General features: G+C 62.6%; 1 protein-coding gene across 5 annotated transcripts in view; it reads right to left on the reverse strand.

Annotated features, from left to right (window-relative positions):
* The window catches only part of BRF1 (BRF1 RNA polymerase III transcription initiation factor subunit), a 46724-nt gene that overhangs the window by 27982 nt on the left and 3376 nt on the right, over window positions 1-15366 (reverse strand). For 4 of the 5 annotated variants that reach the window (XR_004967187.1, XR_004967186.1, XM_036306349.1 and 1 more), the window contains exons 2-3: window positions 10645-10725; window positions 5118-5291 (exon numbers count right to left, since the gene is read on the reverse strand). Coding sequence is in view for 3 of the 5 variants with exons in the window: in XM_036306349.1 (XP_036162242.1) it covers window positions 5118-5291; window positions 10645-10725 (255 nt within the window). In the remaining 2 variants the exon portion in view is untranslated. The remainder of the gene's footprint in view (window positions 1-5117; window positions 5292-10644; window positions 10726-15366) is intronic. The other variant, XM_036306350.1, reaches the window with a different exon arrangement.

A 15366-nucleotide genomic window follows, 5' to 3' on the forward strand; every position in this document is an offset into this window, starting at 1 on the left:
CCCGCAGAGAAACCCTGAGGCCCTGCCGGGAGGGCGGCCCAGCGGCCACATGGCCACATGCCGATCTCAGGCATGACTGCCGTGGGGACAGGACACAGGGGAGGCGGGACGGCCGCAGGGACTACAGCGCAGCGACCAGTGACGCGGAGACAGCAGAGCAAACTGACCGCAGAGGCTGCAATGCGGTCCAGCCAGGTGCGCTCCGGGTGGGGTGATCAGACAGGACGGCGGGAAGGCCTGGGCTGCGGGGGGCGGGGGGAGGGGAGGGTGGCGGATGGCCGGGGCACGCACACACTATGGTGACGCAGACAATGTGCGTCTGTCAGAGTGACGTGATGATGTATGACGTGTGGATGCAGGTCCATCAGTGTGACATGCCACACGTGTGCCAGGAGCAGACGGGAGCTGGGTGGGGCTGGGGGGGTGGGGGGGACACAGGACGACGTAGCACTCCCGTAAACCTAAACTGGTCTAGAAAAGGAAGCCTATTAGAAAAACTATACATATAAAAGGCTAAGCAACCAGCGCACCAGCCGGCACTGACCACCAGGGGGCAGACGCTCAACACAGGAGCTGCGGTGACTTGGCAGCGGTGGTTCCCCGGAACCAGAGAGGAGGGAGCCCCATCACCCGAGAACCACCCTCTCGCAATCCAGGACCCCTCAGGGGATGTCGGAGAGCAGGTTTCGCCCAAGAACCCCGCAGGCCAGGCCGAGGGACGCCACCTGCCCGTGGGACCCCGTGTACACCGCTGTGGCGCCACCCCAGGTGCCAGCGGCCAGGGAGGGAAGGCAGGAGGTTGGCTCCCAGGGTGTGTCCCGCCCGTCTCGCCCCGCCCCGTGGCCACCCTCTAGTCCACTTCCTCTACCCGCCCAGGAGCCTGTGCGCCGCGCCCTCGTCATAAAATAAAGGCAAACACGTGGGCAGGGGCTTGAGCAGGCGCTTCCCAAGAGAAGCAGTGCGCCAGCCTCCCTCCCGGCGAAGCGGTGCCAGCCCCGGGCGGCCCGGCTCCCGCGGCCACGCAACAGACCGGAGCTGCCTCGGCCTCGCCCTGCGCACCAGCAACAGGGCCCGCGCCACCTGGGCGATGGCAGCCGCTCCAGGAGTGACAGGACCCGGCGCGGGAGGCTCCGGCGCGAGCTCGCGGGAGCAGGGCCCACACTCGGGAGGGCGCTGACCAAAGGGGCGCTGGGAACCGGCCGCGGGACGGCGCTGCCCTTTCCCGAGAGGCCCGGTCGCACGACGCACGTCGGTCAGACTCATCCCGCCACACCACCAAGACCCTGGCATCGCCTTTTATGCCCAGCAAGGGCTGAGCCTCGGGGCTCCTGACGCCCCTGCAGGCCTGGGAGCGCGAGGCGGCAGGGCTGCAGGGTGACGGGGCCAACCTGCGTGGTGCTGGAGAGCAGGAGGCTGGACGTCAGCCTGACCAAGCTCAAGGGTCAAGGGTCAAGGTCAGGGATGGCAGGCGCCTGGCCACCAGCTGGGAGGAAGCTCCTCCTCTGAGCAGGACTGTCTGAGCCACCAGCTTCCGACCCCCACCCACATCCCCATGGCCTCACCCCAGGCAACAGCCATGCATGCTCGTGGGGCCCAACCCACATGTGTTCCCCACTAACGTGCATTTGGGGTCTTCTGTCAGCCTGAGCCATGGGCCACTGCCCTCTCGGCAGCCTCTGCCAACCTCCCCTCAGGGACACCAGGCCAGACTCGCTGGGACAGGCAGGTCAGAGGGACCAGCCTTCTCTGCCTCCCTCCGGGTCCCTGTGTGTTCTGGTGGGTGGCGCTGAGCGTGCCTTCTGAGAAGAGACGCAGCAACGTGTAGAATGATGGTGAGTAACACCCGTCAGGCTCAGGCCAGGCCTGAGAGTCCACACAGACCCAGGCGGTTCTTGGAAAGGGCGTCCGCGCCCACCGGCTGCCTGGTGCCCAGGCCCAGTTCACCACGAGGCCATCCGCCTCGAGACCATCACAGACGGGACATCACAGGCTCAGACTCACTTCACTGGTGAAGTTAACAGGGACGTCAACAGTCAGAACTAAAAGAACAGATTCCTCCACAGCGCACCTCGTGCTTCGTCAGGCGCCCAGAGACAAGTGTCACCCAGTAGGTCTGACCTCCAGCTGAGCGGTGGGCGGGCAGGGCAGGGAGATGGCAGCCGGCACCTCCTCCCCAGCCCTAATGGGCCCGAGAGGGTGAGTGCCCAGAGCACAGCGCCATCAGCAACGACCGGAGCCTCGCAGAGAGGCCTGCCCAGCACCGCCGCCCGCTGCAGGGCCCCTGGCTCCGGGTGAGCCTTCCTGCAGGGGCACCACTCAGCACAGGCCCCGCCCCGCCCGGGACAGAGGCCCCATGAGCAAGCCCCTCCCCCACACTCCCAGCGGCTCCCCTTCCCCTCTGCACACACTGCCCCCAGCCTAGCAGAGTGCAGCTCCCGCAGAGCCCACACGGGGGGGGCGGGGGGGGGGGGGGGACAGGAGCCTCTGGGCACCTGTGGGCAGAGCCTGGCTGGCGCTCTCACCCGAGCTGCGGCCCTAGCACCGGACGTGTCAGACCTGCGGCCTCACAGGAGCACCTGCAGCCCTGCCCCAACCTGCCCGCGTGGCTCTGGGTCGCCCCCACAGCAGCCACAGGGGAGCAGGGGATGCCGAGGAACGGAGGACCCCTCGGTGGGACCCTCAGCGCCACGGCCGTGACAGCACAGGAGCCGTGGCAGCCAGGCCCGTGCGGGAGGGAGGCGCCCACGTTCTAACTGCAGGCAACGCGCACACACCCAAGCACAGGCCTTAAACCCCAAGGCAAGCACCGAGGTAAGCAAACCTGTGTGACTAGCAAAGCCCTTAAAGCAGAGGTTCTCAACCTGTGGGTCGCGGCCCCTGAAAATACATCCTGCGTATCAGATATTTACATGACGATTCATCACAGGAGCAACATGACAGTGATGAAGTAGCAACGAAAATAATGTTATGGTCGGGTCACCACAGCATGAGGAGCCGTATGAAAGGGCGGCGTCAGGAAGGTGGAGAACCGCTGCAAGGGAAGCAGCAGTGGAACTCGATTTCTCTAAGAGGAGTCGGGGGAGAGGACAGCGAATGGATAAACCTGAACCGGATTGAAAATCCGCCATCACCACTGCTCACGAGACCTGAAAAGACGGAGACCGACAGGCCGGGAGGCCCCAGCACGGCCGGGTGGAGGGAGCGGGTGACAGAGGGTTTCAGGACGTGGGAAGTCATTTCCACCAGGATGGCCCGCAGTCCGAGCTGCATCCTGAAGACAGTGGACATCGGGAGACCCAGGAGGAGCAGGCGGCCGTGTGCTGGGGGGCGGGGGGGGTCTCGGCCTCACACCACCAGCCAAACCCACGAGGGCAGCCTGACCGTCACTGACGGCCGCCCAGCGGCCGGAGCCGGCCCCGCGGCCGGTGTGCTCCTCCAGGCTCGGGCACAGGCCCACCCTGCGAGCTGTGCACAGCCTCGGTGCAAGGGGAACCGGTTCCCGCAGGGCTGTCCGTGAGCCTCACGGTCACACTACAGCTGGTCAGACAAGGACACTGTCTTCAAAGCGACCAACAACTCCTCGGTGAGTCCAGGATCTAAGAAGTAACCATGGAAATGAGAACACATTCTGAACGGAACGACACATCAAACTGCACATTGCGCCCTGGCTGGTGTGGCTCAGTGGAGAGAGCATCTGCCTGTGGAATGAAGGGTCCCGGGTTCGATTCCAGTCAGGGCACATGCCCAGGAGGCGGCCAATCAATGATTCTCTCTTATCACTGATGTTTCTCTCTCTCCCTCTCCCTTCCTCTCTGAAATCAATAAAAATATATTTAAAAAGCAAACAAAACAAAACAATACTGCACGATGCTGAACAAAACCCACCTGCAGAGAACTTAGGGTCTCAAACGCTTACGTTAGAAAAACCAACTAAAATCGTGTGTCTCAAGGAAAAATAGTAAATCAAACCCAAAGAAAACAAAAGGAAAGAAAGAAAAAGAAGTCACTGAAGTAAAATCAGTGCACAACACGGTAAACAACAAAACAGAAGTTTGGTGTTTTAAGGAAGTGGGGAGGGGGAGCCTCCTACACAACCGGGGACGCGGCTGCTGGCTGAGTGGCCTGGCGGGCCCCAGCGAGGCAGCATGGAGCTCGGGGACACACCCACGTGCCAGCTCCGTAGGTGCCAGCTCCGTAGGTGCCAGCTCCGTAGGTGCCAGCTCCGTAGGTGCCAGCTCCGTACGTGCCAGCTCCGTAGGTGCCAGCTCCATACGTGCCAGCTCCGTAGGTGCCAGCACGGACAGTGCGCGGGCACCAGCTCTGAGCCCCACAGCTGGTGGTGAATCGTGCGGTACGTGACTACCTCTCCGTAAAGCTGTTCCTGAGGAAACAGACTACCTGGTAACCCTCGGAAGAACAGACCTGCTCCTGGACAAGACGGGCAGAGGGCACCGCAGTCAGCCGACAGCGGCCCAGGGAGAGAGAGCAGGTCGAGTCTGCAGGGAGGACCTGCCACAGGCCCGAGCCAGAGACAGCCGCCACCCAGGGGGCTCACTGCGCCTCCCCAGCGGGAGCAGCCCTGCTCACGCCCGGCCCGGCCACGGCCCCGAGAGAACAGACCTCACTGACCTGAGCAGAGGAGCATGCCGTGGCCGGGGGACAGCAGCTCAGGCTCGGGGAGCCCGCCCAGACCTGCGACCCACAATCCCATTCACCAGCCCTGGTTTGAGGCCAGGAGGCAGGGTCCGAGGGCAGCAGCAGGCGGGACGCGGCCAGCGGGCCACACGGTGCTCTGTGTAGACCTGTCCCTCCGCCCAGGGCCCCGCACACAGTGGCCCGTCGCCGGGGACAGAAGCCTCCCTACACCGCGTCCTGGCTGCACTCAGACCACAGGCCGCTGACAGCTCGGCTGCAGCCCAAGGAACCGGCGGAGAGCCGGCTCTGGACGAAGGCACAGCGTGCGCTGCGCGGGCGGCCCCGAAGCCGGCATCATCCGGGCGGCGAATCTACCAGGTGCTTCACCTGAACACAAGTCACGGCAGCTACTGCGCCCCGACATCCCAGAGGCGCCGCCCGAGAACCAGGCGGGTCCCCGAGGCTCCAGCAGCAAAGGATACGCGGCGTGCCCTCCGTGCGGCACACGAGGTAGAGGCAGGCGGCGATCACGTGGGTCATCTTGCGGCCGCGGGTCAGGTGCTTGCTCACGGCCATCTTGAAGAAGTTGAAGGCCGTGTCCAGGCAGTGCTGGTTCAGCTGCAGCTGGCTCCCCAGGTGGTGGATCTGGCGCCGGCCTGGGACACAGGCGACCTCAGTTACCGCTGGGCCCTGCGCCGAGCCGAGCGCCGCCCGGCGGCCCTGCCCGCACCGTGCGCCCTCGCTGCGCGCTCCCCTGAAACCTGACGCGTCCCTGGAGGCAAACTCCCTGTGAATCCACGAGCCACCAAACACTGCTCTCCACGCGGCACGGGCCTGAGACCTCGGCCTGGCGGGGGTGGGCATCGTGGCGGGCGAGCCTCCCTCAGTCCCTGACCTCAGGGTGTCTGGGCAGGGCTCCCGCAGCCCGCAGGACACAGGCTCCCGCCTGGCGCGGGCTGCACAGAAACACCCTCACGGCTTGGCACCCTCACCTCCCGCGCCATCCCGGCCAGGGCGCGAGCAGCGCCTGGTGCTTCGAGGCAGGGACGATCTGCGCACCCCCCTTCTGAGCAAGCCCCCCCCAGCCCGTAAGCTGCTGCCCCGCCCCCCACGAGAGGCCCTGCACGGCCCAGAACAGAGGCCAAGGCCCCGCGGGGCACGGTGAAGCTGCAGGGTGAAGAGCCAAGTCCTCACCGCTGGGGAGCCCTCCCCTCCCCCCGCCGCACACCCGCCTGCACCCCAGGCCAAGCCGGTGAGAAGTGGGCTCCGCTCGGCCCACAGAAAACGACAAGCTGGTCCCGCTTTCTCTGGCGAGGGCTGTGGCTGTGGGAGGCGAAGGCTGTACGGTGTCCTCGTACTGTCTGGCTCGTGGCCACCCAACCCACCTGCACATGCTGCTGACACTGACCCATCGGTGACCACCGCTCAAGGTGGGGACCTGGGGAGCAGCCCCGAGGAACCAGCCTGGCAGCTGGGGAAGAGCTGACTACCTGAGGGACCCAGGTCGCACCCCCACAGTGCCCCCACCCCACCTCACCACGCGGCACTGCTCCCTCGAGGCTGCCCCCAGTCGGGCTGGACCACACCGGGTGGGGTCACTTCCTGTCCCAGAGCTGACAGGACAGAGAGGCAGCAGAGCCCATCGCCAGCTCCTCACCAGCCCGTCACTGTGCTGGGGAGACACACGCAGCCAGCACCGCCCCCAAGGCCAGGCGACAGAGCAGCTGAGGGGGACCCACTGAGGCCGGGCTCGCTGGGCAGATGTCTGGGGACTCGAAGCCCGCAAGGCAGAGGTGTGCCCCGAGGGGGCTCACTCAGGCTGGGCTCCTCCCTACGCCCAGCCCCAGGCGGGGTCGGACTCCGTGACTTTGCCACCTCTTCCGTGCACTGCAGCCCCCGCTGCAGCCTCGCCGCGTGGAGCGTCGCTCCGAGGGTCTGGCACGTTCGGTGTGCGAGCTCGACCCCACGGCACGTGAGCCCCCAAAGGGACCCGCGCCCCTGCCCTCATGCCCGCCCCGAGCGAGCTGGGACTCACGCGAGCGCCGGCACGACCGGCGGACTGGACTGTACGCCGCAGCCTGTGCAGCTTCAATGGCACACGACGCCGTTACTAACACAAACCCGGCCACACCGACGCCCGTCGGAGCCCAGCTTCCCGTCCGAGCCCAGCTTCCTGGCCTCGACACCCCCCCCCCCCCCCCCCCCCCGCCAGCAGGGCCGCTGGCTGCAGGCGCCTTGGAAACGCTGACACGTGGTGACAGCAGAGCCTCCATCCCGCATGTGGTCACAGCAGAGAGGCCCAGGTGAGAACTGGCGGGTGAGGCGGGGCTGAGGGGGTCCAGGGAGGGTGGTGGCGTGATGGACCATCTCCCCATGTGGGTGCAGACTCTCAACCAGAGAAACCAGAAACAAAGAGGGCGGGTCACACAGAGAAGCAAACGCCACAACGTGACAGAACAGGGGGGACAGGGTGCCTGGGAGAGCCCAGCACCGGGCGGGGGGGCGGCAGCTGACGCCTGCGATGCCTCTGCTGGGACCCACAGCTGCGAGCCCAGCAAGTGCACGATGAGGTGCCTCCTCCCCTCTGAGTGGCCGGACGGGTGAGTGCTGAGAGGAGCCTGGAGGGATGCGGCCTGTGCCCCAGCACACCTAACGGGGGTGAACAGGGGGGTGGGTGCCCCCCTTTGGGGGATGTCCCCCAAATCCACAGCAAACTCAGATGAGGAGCCTTCTTAGGCACCTGCCCAGGGCTCCTCGGAGAGACGGCATGGAGGGAGGAGAGGCCGCCGCGTGGATCGCGGTGCCGCTGGCCCGGGGGCGTGCATTAGGGAGCTCTCGCAGCTGCTGCAGTCCTGGATGTGAACACACAAACACTACACACCCCACAGAAGTCTCAGCACCTGTGGGCACAGCCAGAGCCCCGCTCGGAGGAAGGGGCAGCTTCCGTGCAAACACCAGGAAGCTGGGGAGCTGAGAGGCGCACGTGGACAGAGGCCGGAGGCGGAGCCGGCCTGGGGAGGGGCGCACACACTGCCCTGGGAAGCCCTGGCCGCCGTTAGAACCCACCGCACCCTGGCCCGGCAGCTGGTTAGAGCGCCGTCCCCGGCGCGCCAGGCTGCAGGCTCAGTGTCTGTAAGCACCCACAACTGCCTAAGTGGAACAACAAACCGGTGCCCCCCTCCCTCCCTCTCCCCCTCCCCCCTCGTTCTCTCGCTCTCGCTCCCTCATTAAAAAAGAAGAAAACAGCCGCCGAGGCCAGGACTGGAAGGAGGACCCGAGCCCCGGCCGCCCTGAGCGACGTCGGCGGCGAGGGAAGAGCACGTCTCAGACGGGACGGCGCCCGGCCGGCGTGGCCCAGGGCTGAGCGTCGACCTATGAGCCAGGAGGTCACAGTCAGGGCACAGGCCTGGGTTGCGGGCTCCATCCCCAGTGGGGGGCGTGCAGGAGGCGGCCAATCCATGCTTCTCTCTCATCACTGATGCTTCCCTCTCCCTCTCCCTCTCCCTCTCTCTCTCTGAGATCAATAATATATACACACACACTGACATAAGAAACAGAAAACCTAAGTGGTCCTATTAAAATCTTATTAAAAATTGTGTTATCAGCCCAGTAGTTGAGTGTTGACCAGGAGGTCACGGTTTAATTCCTGGTCAGGGCACATGGCCGGGCTGCGGGCTCCATCCCCAGTGTGGGGTGTGCAGGAGGCAGCCAATCCATGATTCTCTCTCATCATGGATGTTTCTCTCTCTCTCTCTCCCTCTCCCTTCCTCTCTAAAATAAATAAAAAATGTTTTTTAAAAAAGAAAGTGAAAAGCCAAGCCATCAACCGGGAAAATTCAAAATAGTGCACCAGGCCCGCCCGTGAGGCTCAGCACTTGAGCATCGACCCAGGAAGCAAGTGGGCACCAGTTCGATTCCCAGTCGGGGCACTTGCCCAGGTTGCAGGAGGTAGTTGATCGATGATGTTTCTCTCTGATGTTTCTCTCTCATCGATCTTTCTATCTCTCTATCCCTTTCCCTTCCTCTCTAAAATATCAATAAAAACATATATTTTTTAAAAATATGTTCACCCTGCTGGTGGGAATGCAGACTGGTGCAACCACTGTGGAAAACAAAAAACTAAAAATGGAACTCCCATCTGACCCCGTGATCCCACTTCTAGGACTATATCCCAAGAAACCAGAAACACCAATCAGAAAGGACATATGCACCCCTCTGTTCATAGCAGCACAATGTACAAGAGCTAAGATTTGGAAACAGCCTAAGTGCCCCACTTAGCAGATGAGTGGATTAGAAAACCGTGGTACGTCTATACAATGGGATACTACGCTGCCGTAAAAGAGAAGGAACTCTTACCATTTGCAGCAGCACGGATGGCCCTGGGGAGCATTATGCTAAGCAAAATAAGCCAGTCGGAGAAAGACAAGTATCACGTGAGCTCACTCATTTGTGGAATATAATGAAAAACGTAAACTGATGAACACAAAATAAAGCCAGAACAAAAACTATTTTAGAATATAATAGAAGTAATCCTGTTATTTGCAGATTTTTAATATTTCTACAACTTTTGTGATATACTATGTTAGTATAGTTTCGGTAATATTATTATATTTGAAATATTTTTTCTTGAAATATTAATGTTTATTGCATGTAACATATTTAAAACCATTTTTCTTGAAATACTTATTGCATGTAACATTATTATATTTAAAATCATTTTTTCTTTAAATAAATACTTAAAAAATATGTGCACCAACAAGGGACTTGAACCCAGACTGTGGGAAGAACACCCACAAATCAGCAAGAGAAAGACAAGTCGGTCAGAAAGCTTGCGCGTCAGCCTGGCCGGAGCGGCTCGCTGGCTGGGCGGCGTCCTGTGCACATCAGGCTCCCGGCTGTGGGCCCGACCCCTGGTGGGCATGCAGGAGGCAGCCCATCGATGTTTCCCTCTCTCCCTTCCTCTCTCTCTAAAACTATAAAAAATAAAAATCTTAAAGAAACGCGTAACAACTTGTGCAGGGGAGGACGAGGGGTGAAAAGCCGGGGCGACCAGGGATAGCGAAGCACAGCGCGGGGCGGGGGGGGGGGGGCGGGGGGGGGGGAGACACCTGCACCCCTGGAGAGATGGTGACCAATGCCGCCACCCACTGCTCTGGACCGACGAGCGGCCCCGACGGCGCCCTCCACAGGGCAGGACAGGGAGTGCACCACGTGCTTTCACACCACCAGGCCTCACAGCAACCGGCCAGCCCTACCAGCACTGGCACCAGCGGACGTGCTCTGGGGTCCACCCTGCATCAGAAGCCAGAGGGCACGGCCGGGACACCAGGGGCTCTCGGGCACGAGAGGCCGTCGGCCGCCCCGTCGGCGAGGCCCGACTCGCGCACCAGCGACCCTCCTGCCCACACGCCACCCCCAGAGCAGAGCAGCATCTGCCCAGGGAAAGGGAGAAGGCCCCAGAGGCCCGTGAGGAGGAAGCAGCGAGCTCGCACTCGAGTGGGGGGTCACGCTGTCACCAGGACGGAGACCCGCGAGGAACCGACCCTGCGGGGACCTGGCCGGGAACTGGAAGGAGCGCCCGCACCAGGCCCCGGGCAAGGCCTCGCACAGCCGAGAGGGGACACCCTTCGACGTGAGCGGCACCAGAGCCACCCCCTGGCCGCCTGTGCGCCCCGCGGAGCACCAGGGAGAGGACCCGACGGCAGGCATGTCCTGCACGCCGGCCCGAAGCGCGACTGGAAGCTGAAGTCCCTGAGCTCTCACAGCCCCACAGGCACCGGCGGCGCCGGGGACCACGGGCCGGCTGGACAGGCGGTCAGCTCCGTGGCGGAGCGCGGCCACACGACAGACCCGTCCGCTGGTCTTCACAGACAGCCGCAGGCCTCTCCGCGTGAGGCAGTCTTCGCAGGAGGCCCCGGAGGGGGCGGTCCTGATGGCCTGGGGTTTCTCCCGGCAGGGGGACCTGCCCCCCCCCCCATGCCCCCGCCCGCTGCTGGGCCCCGGGAATACCGTTCTGCAGGGTCTGTGCTCGCGACTCCTTCCCCAGGTTCACGTGGAAGCCTGCGCCCAGGGATGGGGTTTTGCCGGCACCTGGAACGCAAAGCAGACCGTTAGCCCCACGGGGAGCAGAGCTGCACCCACAGCCCTCGGTCGGCACTCTGCCCTGTGGGGAGGCGCGGCCGCCGCCTGAGGCCTGAGGCCCTGCTGCTCCTCGGCCCCTCCCGTGCGGCCCTCCCGTGTGTCCCTCCCGTGCGGCCCTCCCGTGCGGCCCTCCCGTGGGTCCCTCCCGTGCATGGTCACAGCAGCCACACCACCAGCCCAATGTCCAGGGAAGGAGCCACGCCCCCTCCAGTCGAGTGCAGTCCTGGGCAGGTGGCACACTGGGTGTGCCAATGGTCACCACAGACTCAGTGTCCTCCAGAAGGAGCAGGGCCAGCGGGGTGCCCGCCCCCTCAGCTGGGACCCTGGCTGCTTCGCGCCTGCGGCTGAGACCTTTTCTAACTTTCTGACACCGGCCGCGCTCACTCCGTCACCTGACCAGGACAGGCCTCTGACTGGGACAGTCACCGTGTGGCCTGTTTCCAGCAGCCCCCAATTTTAATTTTAGGGAAAAAAACCACCCCCCTCCTCTAATTAACTGGTATGTGCTTTTGACAAGTGAGAATAACACTGCATCCCTGAAGCCCCACCCCCAGGCACTGGGCACCAGGGGCCTTGCTCCCGGCCACCTCCCTGCTTACACACAGGCACCGCTGAGACGCTGCGCGAGTTGGGGGGGGGGATCAGTGTTATGTTAAGTGCCATCTCCCAGGCTCCGCTCCTCCAACCTGGCTCCACCCCCACACGCTCCAAAGCCCAGAGAGGGACGCCGAGGCTCCCGGCCAGGCACCACCCTGCCCTCCCTACCTCACCTCCCTCTCCCTGACCCTCCACCCCCGAGACGCCCTTGCACTGCCGGGCCTGCTCCTGTTTCTGTGTGTCCCCTGCTCTCCTGTGGGCTGCCCGTCCCCTGCTCTGGCTCCACCTGCTCTGGGAGCTGCCTCCTAAGTCCTGCTCCTCCTGCACATGCACACATGTGTACACACACACACTACACACGTGCATACAGGCCTGCACACGTGTATACAGGCATGCACACAGGTGCTCTCTGTGCATGGCCTTGGTGCATCTCCCTGACCCGCCCCCTCCCCGAGGAAGGTCAGTGGCAGCTGGGAGGGAGGGCCTGCTTGCGGAACCAGCCTGTATCTTTTACTCACAAGCACCTGCCCCCGCGCCGCCCCCCCCCCAGGATTTGGTTACAACAGATAAAGACTGGAAAGCACTCAAGGACCAGGACGCTGGCCCCTCTCCGGCCCAAACATGATATTCTCATCCTTCAGACGCCCTTCACCCTAGCTCTACTTCGCCCCCATGTGCGTTTCTATAACAAGATCCGGTGACAAAAGCTCCACCCGGCTGGAGGGAGCGGGCAGAGGCACGGCCTCGGGCAGTGAGGCCACGCCCGCCCCCTTGTGGGCAGCAGGGAGGGACCTGCCTCTCCTCTGGGAGCCCAGTGCTGGGCACTGAGCGCTGGGCCCACAGCTAGCAACCCCCGCCCCCCCGCCCCCCCCCCCCCCCCGCGAGAATAAGAGCGGCAAGGCAGCACCCGAGAGGCCGCACACAGCACGCACGGCTTCCCTTGTACCCGCCTGACTGGAAGGGAGGCTGGGGTGCAGCAGGGCGGTCCTGGAAGGGGAGGCACTCAGGGGCCCGCAGTGCCCTAGACACTGACAAGACCATGGGAGCCGCCGATGAGGGAGCCGCCAAGGGGCGCAGCAGCATCACAGCCGGGAGCTCAGACCCCAGCCACCAGGCCAGCTGTGCCAGGAGAGCCCCTCATGGTGGGCACATGCCAGGTGGCGGTGGCAGAGGGACGCCACCTGCTGGCACCCCTGCAGGGCGGGCAGCAAGCCTTTCTCATCCACTAGTGGGGGGTCATCCACCACAGACGTGTGGACCTCATTACTCATACCTGGGAGACCTCTAGGACTTAGAGACCCTGTGGCTGTGGAAACCATGGCAGGCTTCCAGGAGGAGGGGTCCCTGAGGAAGCAGAGCCAGTTGCTGAGTGAAGCTCCCGGGCCAGGTGCGTCACCAACCCCAGAGGGACACCAGGAAGCACTGCTGTCCCGAGGCCCTCACTTGCCGGCACGGCCCGCGGCAGCGCCCACCACACAGAGCCACCCCCCGCGCCCGCTGGGAAGCCTGCTCTGCCCGCTCGGTGCCCACGGTCCCGACACACACGGCGTGTCCCGCCCGGCCCTTCCTCAGGACCCGCTGAGGCCCCAGCCGCCCACTCCGCCCCTGCCTGGCCACCTGGCCTCCCTGGGCACCGCGCCTTCAGCACCCGGCCTCCCGGCCCCCTCACCTGCGGCTGCCCAGCCGCTGAAGCACTCGGCCCGGGCGTCCCGTCCCCACTCGGCGAGGCGCTGTGCGCGCGCCCAGCCCGGGCCCTGGACTCACACCGGCTGGTCCCGAGCACCTTCCAGGAAGCGGGGCCTGGGGCCTCGCAGAAAGGCCCAGGCGCAGAGCACCGGGCGCTCCCAGGAGCCCTGCAGGAGCCTGGGCGCTGGTGCTGATTGGCATGTTCTGGACCAAACCCCTGAACCAACGGCCACTCGGCTCCCAAAGAATGAGCAGGAGCCCGGGAGCCGCCCGACAGTCACCCAGAAAGAGCAGGCGTGGGGGAGGCAGGGGCAGAAGGGGAAAGCCAACGAAAGCCAAGCCAGTTCTCTGAAAAGCGCAACCAAGCTGATAAACTTCTCAAACAAGAGACGGGGGGGGGGGGGGGGGGGGGGGGGCGCACACCGTGCGGAAAGGAAAGGGACATCGGCGCAGACCCAGCAGGCCCACACCCCACCTGCGGCGCTCCGACCGCTCCGACCGCTCCCTCCAGGAGGCAGAGACCGACTGCAGAAATGGACCTGCAGGTGAAAACCTCTGGCAGAACCTCCAGGCCCGAGGCTGCACTGTGACCTCGACCGCACAGTCCAGGAGAAAACCCGCCTCCCCCATCTCCGCCAGACAGAACGGCAGGGCCTGCCCCAGCGCATCCCAGAGGCCCGTGACCTGACATCAAAGCCAAAGACGGTGCAGGAAAACCACAGACCAGTGGTCCACACGAATATAAACACAAACCCCACAGAGTATCAGCAAATCCAGCCCCGCTGGCGAGGCTCAGAGGTGAACGTCGGCCCAGGAACCAGGAGGTCACGGTTCGATTCCCGGTCAGGCCCAGGCCCAGGTTGCAGGCTCAATCCCAGTGGGGGGTGTGCAGGAGGCAGCCGATCAATGATGTTTCTCTCTCTCTCTCTCTCTCTCCCCACTTCCTCTCTCTCTAAAAATCAATAAAAAATATCATACACAGAATGATACCCCATGACCACGTGCGTTTACCCCAGAAAACCATGATTGTATCAGTTGGTAACAGAAAAATTATCTAACAAAATTCAACATCCACTTATGATAAACTCTCAGCAAATCAGGAGAAGAGAAGGTCCTCAACTTTACAAATAAAGAACAGGTACCCAGCCCTGGCCCGGTAGCTCAGACGGTTAGAGCATTGTCCCAGTACGCCAAGGTTGAGGGTTCGACCCCCGGTCACAGCACATACAAGAATCAACGAATGAATGCACAAATAAGTGGAACAACAAAGCCATGTTTCCCCCTCCCTCCCCCCCCCCAATAATTTTAAAAGAAGAACAGGTACCAACACCCTAGGTAACATTATGCTGCACGGGGAGAGACCACGCTCTCCAGATTACAGATGGCAGGCAGTCTGCTCTAAGGCAAGAAAGAGAAACAAAAGGAAGAAGTAAAACATCCACTATTTAGAGACAAAGTGGTTGCCTACATAGAAAACCCCAGGAACCTATTTCAAACACCGAGAGCTGTAAGTCTAGTGTGGTCAACAACAGGAATCAACCATATTTCTATACACTGGCAATAAACGTGAAATGAAAATTTAAAAAGTTTTGACAATACTGACAGAACATTGACAATAGTTCTGCCCGGACCTTAGGGTCATACCGAAAGAATGCACAGGAACCCTAGCTGGTGTGGCTCAGTGGACAGAGCATCGGCCTGGGGTCTGAAGGGTCCCGGGTTCGATTGCGGTCAAGGGCACCTGCCAGTGTTGCAGGCTCCATCCCCAGGAGGGGGCGTGCAGGAGGCAGCCGAGCCATGATTCTCACCGTTGATGTTTCTCTCTCTCCCTCTCCCTTCCTCTCTGAAACCAATGAAAATATATTTTAAAAAGAAGGGTGCACAGGAGCTCTACGCTGAAACACACATGCCAAGGCGCAGAGGGACCTGCATGTGCGCCAGAGGACTGTGCCCACGGCCTGGGACACGGCACAGTGACAAGGCCAAGCTGCCCCACGGTGGCTCAGCGGCCGAACAGCAACCTGTGCCCCAGGAGGCAGAGGCTCGACTCCGGGTCAGGGCACAGGCCCAGGTTGTGGGCTCGACCCCCCAGTGTGGGGAGGACAGGAGGCAGCCGATCCATGATTCTCTCTCTCCCTCTCCTTCCTCTCTGAAACCAATAAAAATATATGTTTTAAAACCATTTCATGTCTATTTGCAAACACACACTATCCTAAGGTTTGGTGGGAAGGACCACAGCAGCTCACGGTACCGGGAAGAGGGTGAAGTTGGAGGACTCCGGCCGGCGGCTTCCGGACTCACGACAAC

The sequence above is a fragment of the Myotis myotis genome, unplaced genomic scaffold, assembly GCF_014108235.1.
Source record: "Myotis myotis isolate mMyoMyo1 unplaced genomic scaffold, mMyoMyo1.p scaffold_m19_p_41, whole genome shotgun sequence".
NCBI lineage: Eukaryota > Metazoa > Chordata > Mammalia > Chiroptera > Vespertilionidae > Myotis > Myotis myotis.